This window comes from Nicotiana tabacum, unplaced genomic scaffold (assembly GCF_000715075.1).
Source record: "Nicotiana tabacum cultivar K326 unplaced genomic scaffold, ASM71507v2 Un00380, whole genome shotgun sequence".
In the NCBI taxonomy this organism is placed as follows: domain Eukaryota; kingdom Viridiplantae; phylum Streptophyta; class Magnoliopsida; order Solanales; family Solanaceae; genus Nicotiana; species Nicotiana tabacum.
In genome coordinates, this window is record NW_027438617.1 from 19,058 (window position 1) to 31,244 (window position 12,187).

General features: G+C 40.9%; 1 protein-coding gene across 1 annotated transcript; it reads right to left on the reverse strand.

Annotated features, from left to right (window-relative positions):
- Positions 1-5,340: 5,340 nt before the first annotated feature.
- Positions 5,341-10,451, reverse strand: LOC142179120 (uncharacterized). Its single transcript, XM_075248935.1, has 5 exons — positions 9,845-10,451; positions 9,273-9,661; positions 7,352-9,146; positions 5,844-6,883; positions 5,341-5,418 (listed from the first exon to the last, which is right to left on the reverse strand). Exons 1-5 carry the CDS (start codon positions 10,449-10,451, stop codon positions 5,341-5,343), a joined length of 3,909 nt encoding a protein of 1,302 aa, XP_075105036.1.
- Between the last annotated feature and the right edge of the window lie 1,736 nt (positions 10,452-12,187).

A 12,187-nucleotide genomic window follows, 5' to 3' on the forward strand; every position in this document is an offset into this window, starting at 1 on the left:
AATTGCCTTGGTTGCCTTGGTTGCCTTGATTGTTCCAATTGCCTTGATTATTGTTATTGTTCCAATTACCTTGATTATTGGTACCACCACTCCAATTGCCTTGGTTGTTTTGATTGTTCCAATTTCCTTGATTTCCTTGAGATCGCCATTGTTGTTGATTCGGGCCTTGAGAGTTGTTCCTTTGCCCTTGGTAGTTATTCACATATTTCACTTCTTCCTCTTGCTCATTGTATGATTCGTCTTGGTCAAACCCACTATCATCTTGCACAAATTGTTCCACACGGTTTTGCACTTGTTGACCCTTTTTCCTTTGCTTGTTCACCATCATATTGACACCTTCCATTGCATTTACTTGCTTAGAACCTTGAACCTATTGAAGTTGAGCTTTGGCCAATTGATTCATTGTAGTGGTCAACTCGGCAATATCTTGCCCATGATAATGCAATTCTTTAGGTAGGTGAATCACATATGGATAACCTTTAGGAACATTTGCTCTAGTTTTCCATGCCGATGAAGTATCTGTCATTTCATCTAAGATTTCACAAGCTTCCGCATATGGTGTTGTCATGAAATTTCCATCGGCAAGTTGATTGACCACGCATTGATTGGTAGTATTGATCCCCCTGTAGAAGGTTTGTTGAATCATAGCCTCAGTCATGTCATTATTCGGGCACTCTTTCACCATAGTGCGGTACCTCTCCCATATCTCGTGCAAAGGCTCATTGGATTCTTGTTTGAATGCTAGAATCTCGTCTCTAAGAGTAGTCATATGCCCGGGAGAAAAGAGCTTGACAATGAAGTTTTCCGCCAATTCATCCCATGTATGGATAGAATGGTTTGACAATCTTTCTAACCAATCCAAGGCTTTCCCTCGTAGAGAGAAGGGTAATAGCCTCAACCTTAGAGCATCCTCGGAGACGTTGGTCTGTTTACTCCCCCATCAAGTATCCACAAATCATTTCAAGTGTTTGTACGCATTTTGGTTCGGAGCCCCGATGAAGAATCCCCGTTGCTCAAGAAATGTGAGCATAATATTTGTGATTTGAAAGTTGCCCGCCCTAATGCGAGGCGGGACTATGGCACTTGCGTACCCTTCATTCGGCAACACCCGGTGTGGAGCCACTCTTTGTGGGTTTGGGGGTGGAACGAAAATGTTATCTTGAGGTGGTCGGCCTTATCTATTTGCTTGAGGCTCAAGAGGAACCTCCTCAACTGGTTCATCTTCCACGTCCACATCCCCCAAAGGCATGTTTCCGAGAAGATCATTGTTGAGAGCCATTTTTGTAACATCAACTAGGGAGTGAAGACCTTATGTTGGGAAAGAGACTAGGGAGTGGAGACCCTATGTCTAAAATAACATCAACTAGGGAGTGGAGACCCTATGTTGGAAAAGAGACTAGGGAAATAAACATCAACTGGGGAGTGGAGACCCTATGTTGGAAAAGAGACTAGGGAGTGGAGACCCTATGTCCAAAATAAACATCAACTAGGGAGTGGAGACCCTATGTTGGAAAAGAGACTAGGGAGTGGAGACCCTATGTCCAAAATAAACATCAACTAGGGAGTGGAGACCATATGTTGAAAAAGAGACTAGGGAGTGGAGACCCTATGTCTTAAATAAAATAAACTAGGGAGTGGAGACCCTATGTTGGAAAATCAACTAGGGAGTGGAGACCCTATGTCTTAAATAACATCAACTAGGGAGTTGATATCCTATATTGGAAAAGAGACGAGGGAGTGGAGACCCTATGTCCAAAATAAACATCAACTAGGGAATGGAGACCCTATGTTGCAAAAGAGACTAGGGAGTGTGATGTCGCCCAAACTCACACCACTAATTGGGATTGTGAGGCGGTCGATGCAATTATAAATACCCAACGCCAGTCGGGGTCGATTCCACAGAGAGCTTTATGTTTGATTAGGTATATATCTTGTCTAAGTATATGACGTGCCCAAGATTGTACTTCTACATATTCGGTTGTTTCTTTTCTACTCCTAAATCTTATGCTAATGTTGTAATTGTAAAGCTAAGAGACAATGTTTTTGGTATTGTTGTTTTTTAGGTTATAAAAGATCTAGTAGTTGGTTACCTAACGGATTGAGAGATTTAGGGCATATTTGGTTGGTGGGGATACAATATAGAAATCACACATGATTATTCACTCTATACCTATCGGTAGTTTGAGTGATTTTTCCCAATTTGGCTTTCTCAAGTCCAAATGGGTATTTCACAAAACAAGTGATAGATGCTCAAGTCGGGTCTTACTATCTCTAGATTCGACCCTTTAATTGGGGCTATCAATTTTCTTGAGTTCACCCCAATTTCTTGTTAGCCAAGTTTTCCTAGACTTAGTCTCTCTTTCTCAAGTAGAGACTAAATCAATTAGGCATAAATCAATATTTGCAACCATCAATTCTCAAATTTAAGCACGATCTAGGCTAAATATCATATACTCAATCATAAATAAGCCCTAAATCAATCACCCATTAAGTACCCATACTAGGGTTGGGTCACAACCCTAGCTAAGGGTTTAGCTACTCATAGAAAATGAAGTAATTAAAGAAGAAACTAAGATAAAACTCATAATAGATGATTAAGGGAAGAAAATCTAATGTTAAAATGCTAACCTATTACAATGTTTCCCAAAACAGTAAAGAAAAATGGCTATCTATTCTCATGTCTTCTTTTCTTAACCTAAATTTAACAAAAAGAGATACTTATAACCAGCTGAAATTATCGGACAAAATTGCCCCTGCGGAGATTCTGCGGCCGCACAATTATGTGTGCGGTATGCACTTTGACATTAGCTTGACAAGATGGACTTCTGCAGCCACAAAATTCTGGGTTGCGGCCGCACTTCTTCAAATTCCGCGGTCCGCACATTTTTTAGTGCGGCCGCACTCTCAAATTGTAGCTTTGACATGCAAGACTACTGCGGACCGCACATTTCTGAGTGCAGCCGCACTTTTGATTCTACGGCTGCACAATAATGGTGCGGTCCACACTTCTTCATAACCTCGGAATCCATCACTCTGAACCTCATCTTCTGCGGTCGCACAATAATTATGCGGTCCGCACTTTACATGGAAATTTTGTCATAGGCTTCCTCATGTTCTGCGGCCGCACTCAATATTGTGCGGTCCGCATTTTGCCCTTTTAGCTTTGTTTTAGTTCTTGCCCAAAATTACTCCTTCTTGAGTTGATTTTCATCTCTTTGACTCATATTCCAACACTCTTGCAAGAAAGCACATTTCATCAGTTTTCGAAAATACCTTTAAGCAATTTTGAGCTAAAACGAAAGTAAAAGAGTGCAAATAAGTATTCAAAATCCCTACTTATCAGAGTGGAGACCCTATGTTGGAAAAGAGACTAGGGAGTGGAGACCCTATGTTGGAAATGAGACTAGGGAGTGGAGACCCTATGTCTAAAATAAGATCAACTAGGGAGTGGAAACCCTATCTTGGAAAAGATATTAGGGAGTGGAGACTCTTTGTCTAAAATAACTTCAACTAAGGAGTGGAGACCCTATGTTGGAAAAGAGGCTAGGGATTGGAGACCCTATGTCTAAAATAACTTCAACTAGGGAGTGGAGACCCTATGTTAGAAAAGAGTCTAGGGAGTGTAGACCCTATGTCTAAAATAACTTCAACTAGGGAGTGGAGACCCTATGTCGGAAAAGAGACTAGGGAGTTGAGACCCTATGTCTAAAATAACTTCAACTAGGGAGTGGAGACCCTATGTTGAAAAAGAGACAGTGGTGACCCTATATTTAAAATAACTTCAAGTAGGTAGTGGAGACCCTATGTTGGAAATCGTATTTAGGGACTGGAGACCCTATACTACCATGATTTTGGACTTTCTTTCTTCTTCTTCTTTTTTTTTTTAAGATAATGAGTAAAATGGAGGAAAGAATTTGGAGAAGACTTCCCTTTTAAAGTTATTGCTGCTACAGAGCTGTTTTAGTCTCCGCGTGGTTTCTTTTTGGCTGCACCTGCTTCTTGCAAGGTTGCTTTTGGATTGCACCTGTTTACTTTTTTTTTAAAACAAAGAACAATTGTTAGTTTGAATTGGTTGTTGGTTTTGGAGCCTTGAGTGTTTCAGTCACTTGATCTTGGCCCATCTTCTTTTGATGATGATTTCAACCTGCCACTAGTTATTTCTCGAATACCACTTGTATATCTGGCCCCGAAGAGCCTTTGACTTTTCAAACTTTTACATGACGGTTGGTCATGTGGGACTTAACCTTTTCAAATTTATTCTGCCTTTGTGGCGTTTCACTTTCGACTTCTTTCTTGCAAAGCTTTCAATTTCAGAGCATTGGGGAACCTTTGGCTTTTCAAACTTTGCCAAAACAGTTAGCCACTTGGGACTTAATCTTTTCAACTTCATTTTGCCCTTGTAGGCACTTTCAATTTGATTTCCTCCTTCCAAGAGGTTTTGATTTCGAAGCATCGGCCACCATGGCTAGTCGGGATCGACTTGATGCCCCTTGCCGAGGCTAGGTGCCTTTTTTCATATTAGCTTGTATCAAACGAGAGCCCTGTAAATCAGTCTTGCCATCCCTTCTTTGCCTTTGGTTTTGGAACAAAGTTAGACTGAATAGGATTCAAAGAAAAACAAACAATGAAATGGAAAATGGGTAATATATAAATAAAATCCCAAAAATGGGTCCAATGCTTACAAGATGTCCAAACCAAAATAGAAGTTGCATGAAGCTACTAGCTATTAAAAAATATAGAAAAGCTAAAATCTAATGAACTAACTATTACAACATGATAAGTTGAATGCTTCCTTCTCCTATTAGTGTATGTGAATCCAATTGTCATTGGCAAATACCAAGCAGCACCTATCAAGCTCTCACCAGGTGCCAGGGTATATTGTCCATAGGCTAAAATGAATTCCAAACATCTCCACCGTAGAGTTGAAGTCTGCATCGTCCTCCAAGTGTCGCTACTATATGATCTCCATATGCAGTGGACTAATTTTGTTCAAGTATTAATCATGTGCTCACTCATCAAGATTAATGTGTAGAAGAGGAACCTGGCTTTAGGAAGGCTTTGCAAGGCAAAAGCCAGGCTTGAGTTAGCTTTAGGCAGGCTTTACAAGGCAAAGGCCAGGCATGCGCTGGCTTTAGGCAAGCTTTACAAGGTAAAATCCAGGCTTGAGCTGGCTTTAGGCAGGCTTTGCAGGCCAAAGGCCAGGCATGAGCTGGCTTTAGGCAGGCTTTACAAGGCAAAAGCCAGGCATGAGCTGGCTTTAGCTAGGCTTTAAAAGGCAAAGCCAAGCAGGAGCTGGCTTTAGGCTGGCTTTACAAGGCAAAAGCCAGGAATGATCTGGCTTTAAGAAGACTTTGCAAGGCAAAGGCCAGCCTGTGCCTTCTTGTGAACTTGTAAGCTCAGATCCTTCCCTACTAGAACCTTTAATGTAGACATCATTCAAAACATTGCTAAACCATCCTTAGATTGAGCTTGAAAGCATGCTAATACCACTGAGAAATGATTCAACAATCTCCAAAAATACCATATGATGGGTTCAGCATTTTCCTTAGCATTTGGACATATCAGTTTCTGCAGAGTCCAATCTTGTGAAGCCATCAATCTGGGGTTCTTCTCTTTGCTATCCTAATCCTAAGGTTAGGTGATTGAGATTTGTCTAGATTGATCAACCTCCTCCCTGCACTAGGCAGTTCAGAGAATGAATGAAACTCAGATGTACCTACAAAAGAGAACACAATGTTAGCTATAAAATCCGCCACTGAGTTGCCTTCTCTGAACACATGTTGAAAGATCAAATTGAAGTTGTCCTTCATCTCTATAATTTTCTTCACATCCTGTGCAATTACCCAAGAAGGATCCCATTCCCCTTCTATCGCCTTCTTCATCACTAATGAATCAGTCTCCAGTATGAGAGGGTGAAAATCATGCTCTACATAATATTCCAACCCTTGAAGAATAGCCTTAGCTTCAGCCACCACATTAGTTGTAACTCCCAGGTCTACTGCCCTAGCATACACCACATCACCTTCATCATCCCTAACACAAAAGCCTAGGGAGCTAGGTCCAGGATTTCCCTTTGAAGCTCCATCAGTATTACATTTATACCAACCATGACAAGGAGGCTGCCATGTTACTCTTATAGTGATCAATATAGGTTTATATCCTTCAAAGTATTGAATCATGTCTGGCCATAATAATGGAATATTAGGGATCCAAGCATACCTCACCCTTGCCAATTGATGCAATGTCCTATTTATCTCATGAATCACCCTATTTGTGGACATTGAACCACCATGTTTACCTGCATTTCTTCTCTTCCACAGTTCCCAAGTGATGATAGCTGGTACTGCTTGAAATAGTGGCTTTAATTTCGGACAACACTGAGCATACCACCAATGCCTTATAATCTGCTTCAATTGAATCAATTGCACAGAAATTCTAGCAGCCCCCATGAACAAGTTCCATACCTTAGAGGCAGTAGGACTTATGACAAATATATCCTCAATGGATTCCTCTTGGGGCTGCTGACAACACCAACACCTAGACATCACAATTTGCCCTTGCCTCCTCCACATGTCATCGGTGGCTATTTTTTGCCTCCACAATCTCCACAAGAAGAAGGATATCTTGAATGGCAAACCTTTAATCCACATTAACTTGAATTCCTGATTAGGATCTGCCATATGCCTTAATATTTGCCAAGCACTGCTAACACTGAACTTGCCTGAAGGAGTTGGCATCCAGTATGGCTTATCCCAATATCCCTCACTGCCTTCATAGTGCACATTTAGCCTTATATGTTCTGCAATTTCCTCATTGAAAGTTTGATCTAGCAGCTGATCATCCCATGTTTCCCCTTGCCGCAGTTCTGCCACCTCCTGAAGACCTTCATTGATTGGAAAGTCTTCAGGTAATACATGATAAAGTGCACCCAATCCAGTCCAATTTTCATGCCAAATATTAGTTGTTCCACTCTTCAATTCCCATACGATCTCATGTTCTACTTCTTCCCTAGCATTCAGCATTTGTCTCCAAACATGATACCCTCCCCTAAAACGCACCACAGTTGGTGGCTCCTTCTTGCAATACTTATTCCACATGAAATTAGACCACAAAGATTTTGTGGTCCTAAACCTCCACCATAGTTTAGCAAACAGTGCCCTTGAGACATCATTTAAGGACCTAAATCCTAGCCCCCCTTCCTCTTTAGGAAGGCAAAGATTTTTCCATGAAGCCTAGTGTCTGCTTCTCCCTTCTTCCTTTGTGCTCCAAAAGAACCTAGCAAAAGTCTTATGTAGATGCCCCAGGATGCTGTTTGGTGGATCAAGGACTGATAACATGTGAACTGACATACTTTGCAACACACTAGAGATGAGTGTTGCCTTTCCTCTAAATGACAGCAGTTTTCCTTTCCATGAATGCAATTTAGCCTTCACCTTCTTGATAAGATCCTCATAATAGTCCTTCCTCCTTCTAGTGTAAAAAATAGGACACCCTAGATATGTGAAGGGGAATTTACCTCTTGCAAATCCTGTAATAGCTCCAACTGCCTGAAATAATCCATTAGCTACCTTTGAATACATGTAGTATGAACTCTTATCTTTGTTGATCATCTGACCTGATATCTTCTCATAGTTCCCCAACACTGCCATAATCTTGCTCAAAGAGGGAGGATGAGTAGATGCAAAGATTATCATATCATCAGCATACGCCAAGTGGTTTAAAGAATCAGACCACTTAGGCATTCCAAATCCCATAAATGACTTGTCTTCAAAAAGCTTATTCAAAGACCTGGAAAGTACCTCAGCTGATAGAATGAACAATGCTGGAGACAAGGAATCCCCTTGTTTCACACCCCTTGTCAACTTAAGGAACCCTGAGGACTGCCCATTCACCAATACTGAATACCAGTTATTTGACATCAAGTTCCACACCATGTTGATGAAGTGTTCAGAAAATCCCATCTTCCTTAGCACATGCAATAAGTACTTCCATGAGACCCTATCATAGGCCTTAGCCATATCAAGTTTGATCACCACATTAGCTGGCTTTCCCCTTAACCTTATGTTAGTGATAATTTCTTGAGTCAATAAGATGTTCTCAAATATACCCCTACCCTTTACAAATCCGGATTGATTAGGAGCTATTAGAGATAGCAAAAAAATCTCCAATCTGTCATGTGACACCCTAGACAAAACCTTGTTAATGAAGTTGCTCAAACTAATAGGTCTTAAGTCAGAGAAGGTCTCAACTCTAGGTTTCTTGGGCAGCAACACTAGATTGGTGTGAGTGATGGCTTTAGGCAATACAGCTCCTCCATAGAAGTGTAGCACCATGTTGTGTATATCAGCACCAATAACATCCCAGCATGTTTGATAAAACAAGTCAGTGAATCCATCAGGGCCACTAGCACTCTCCCCACTAAGCTCAAAAACTGCTACCCTTACTTCTTCAATTGTTGGCAATCTGCTAAGTTCCAAATTCTGATCCATAGTGACCATTGAAGGTACATTATTGAGCAAGGGAAATTCAGAAGCATCACCTTCATTTATGAACTGTTTTTGATAGAAGTCCACTATAGCTGTAGCCAATTGCTCCTGGTCTTCAATCCATATCCCACTGCCACTTTTGATCCTCTTCAGTTGCAATTTCTTTCTTTTGCCATTGACATGGTTGTGAAAGAAACTTGTATTCCTATCTCCTTCAGCAAACCAATTCATCCCAGCTTTTTGCTTCCAATACTGCTCCTCAATATTCAAGTATTTCTTCAATTCAGATTGAGCCTTTTGAAGCACAATCCTATTCTCAGTTGTAGGCTCTTCTTCAAACAACATCTCCTTCACCCTAACAATGTCCTCCAAAATAGCCAATTGCTTGAAGATATCACCAAATGTTTCCCTATTCCATTTTGAGAGTGCTGCCTTCACCCTCTTGATATTCTGGTTGAACATCAAAAACTGATCCCCTATGAAATCAGCTTCCCAATTCTGCCTCACCACATCCATAAATGTAGCATGCTTTGTCCAAAAGTTCAAGAATATGAAAGGCTTGACAAAATTGGTTGTCTGCACCCCACATGTCATTAGCAATGGTGCATGATCTGATCCAGTTCTGATTAGATGCTCAACTTCAATAGTTGGCAACATGTTCTGAAATGGCAAATTCACAAAAATCCTATCCAATCTCTTGAATATACACTCAGCATTGGATCTCCCATTCCACCATGTGAATGGACTTCCTTTGTACCCTTGCCCAAACAAACCACAAAAGTTTACACAAAATGCAAAATCCTCATATTCAGGAGGGTGTACTGGAAGTCCCCCTATTTTCTCATCTTCATGCAATAACACATTGAAATCCCCTCCTACCAACCATGGTAATTCCATATCACTTGCTAAATAATACAAGTGATCCCACAAATCCAACCTCTCCATTGCTGAACATTTTGCATAAACAAATGTCATCATCATGTGCTTCCCTAGGTCATGGTGAAACACTCTCACAGTCACCTGTTGCTCAGTATCCTCCACTAATTCCCATTCCAATACTGCATCGAAGAACAACCATATTTGCCCATTAATATTTGTATAAGCAGTCTCCATATTCAACCTCTTTTTATATCTATCAATGAGTCCCTTCTTTTGAAAAGGCTCCATCAATGCAACTACACAAAAATTATGCTCCCTATTCATATTGATCACCCTAGGAAAGGCCTGTTGTGTATTCACAGACCTTATGTTCCATATTAATGTTTTGATCATCATCTAGATAGAGAAACTGCCCTCCTGGGCATTATTCTTGAAGGTTGTGGTGGATCTTTACTCCGATTCTTCTTAGTTTTTTTTACCTCCTTTAGCACTAGTTGTGGATGATAAATCCTCTTCCCTAGCCACTTGTTTGAAGTTTTCAGCAGTTGATTCATCATCTCCTTCATCCTCCATTTGATTTTGTCTCAATAAGTCTTCATCAATTGGTGTCACATTGTGTGTAACTAAATCATGTAAATGTTGTAGAGGAGTCTTAGTTAGAACATTAAGATGTATTTGCATGGTTTGATCAGTGCCAGATTCCATAGGCACTTCCTCTATTTCCCCGGATGCTCTTGGAACAATTGCCCGCTCATCAACCTGTTCATACTCCTTGAATTGTAGCTCATGGACATACGCCGGAACACCATCTACATAGGCCAAAATCTCTCCAGTGGCTCTAGGGTTGGGGTTTACTGTAGCTGCCTCATCGGGTGAACCTGGTTTTAGGCCTGGCGTCGCCAGCCTATCGCCAGGTGAGCCTGGCTTTAGGTCTGGCGTCACCAGCCTATCGCCAGGTGAGCTTGGATTGTTGTCCTTCTTCACCTTGTCTTCTATTGTCTTTGTTTTACCCAGCTGATCATTCTTAACCTCAACTGCATCGCTCCATAAGACCTTTGTATAGTTTACCTCATCAAGATCCTCCATCTGCCCAGAATCTTTAAAAGTTTGAGATGGAATCACATTACAAGATTGGTTTGTGGTCACATTGAGTTGTTTTAGCTCCTATTTGCTAGTCCCAAACCTTCTATGAACCCAGTCGATTGTGGACTGAATCCCAGAAGGAGTAGGACCATCTTTAGAACTGAAGACTGGTTTTTCCCCCACTAAAACCAGTTGGTTGTTCTAGTTTATAGCACTTTGTTCCTCCTCTAATACTGCAAATTTATTCCTTTTTTAAACCTTGTTTGTCTGATCTTCTTCGACCTCCATCAGTGCAAAGTTATTGTGCACCTGCTGTACACCAGCATTCACTGGCATGATTGCATTGCCAGTTTGCCCTTGTACCTGGGTTTTGTTATTTTTGTTGGTTCCCCGATTATCCCGAACATCCTTCCACTGTGCACCTACGTTCCCGACTACTTTTTCACTCGTGAGAATCATTAAAGGGTTAATGTGATTTTTGGTTTTTCCTTGTTCATCAACAGCAGAATTCCAGTTGTTCAACTCAGCAACATCATTCCTTTTCTTGTTGCTTCGATTCTCAATAAGCTCGGGATGCAAATGCCAACATTTAATTTCATCATGTCCTTGTAGTTTACACTCCTTACAATATTTTGGTAGCATGTCATACTGAATTCTCACCCATTCTGTTCGAACACCACCAGAAGCTTCATCATCAATATCCAATCGCACCTTTTTAGGTAGTTCGGCCAACAAATCGACAAGAACTTTTACTCTTGCGCAACTCGGCCTAGTTTTGTTTGTAGTTGCCGCGTCAAGACACACTGGCCTTCCCATAGCTGTAGCCAAAGAAAACAGAGTTTCCTTGACAAAAAAGGTAGGCAGCAGTCCAGGAAATGAAATCCACGCCATCGCCATCGGAGTTTCTTCACCCGCCTTAAATCTTGCATCGTAGATAAGAGTACGCAATTGGTATTCGTACCCATCTTTGGCTTTGATGTAGTACGTACTCTTCGATGTGAAATCGAGGAAATCTTGCCATAGAGTTAATCTAATTAACACATGACGATCTCTAAGGAATCCGATATTACACTCACCTTTGATACCACATTGAGTTGGAATTATTCGGCGAAGCTCGTGAATCTCCGGAGAACCATATGAAAGCTTGCCAACGATAGCATATTGGAGGCCTTCAATCACATTCATTCTATCTACTTCTGCCTCTGTGAATTTAACCACTGGTTGGCCATTCAAATACACTGCTCATCGCAGTGGAATGGGTTGAATTGAAGCTGCAGCAGTAGCCATCACTGGAGGGTTTAAAGAATTTGGTTTCAAAATCTTCAAGTAATCTAGAGGAGCTGGGTTGGAGTTAGTTGTTGTATGTTGTTGGGGGAATGTGGATTTTTATTTTGGGGTGACTGAACCCCAGAGAGAGGCTGCCTATGTATCCTTTCAAAATCAAGTCAAGCGTAGTTCAAATAACTTTGTCTCTAATTTTCTTTTTTTTCTTTTTTTTTTCTTTTGTTTTTCTTTTTTAATTTTTCATCATTTTTTAAATAAAAACTTCCAGGTTCCAAAGAGGGTGATCAAAAAAATGGAACCGGCTCAATGGGTTTTCAAATGATTGGTAGTGTTTGGATAGCGAGAAAGAAAGCATTCGTCATCCCAATCGGAGCATGTTAAAGCTGTGAAAATGGTCAAACGTAATACATTTTGACCGTATCTACATTGATAGTTGTCTCGGGGTCATTTCCCTT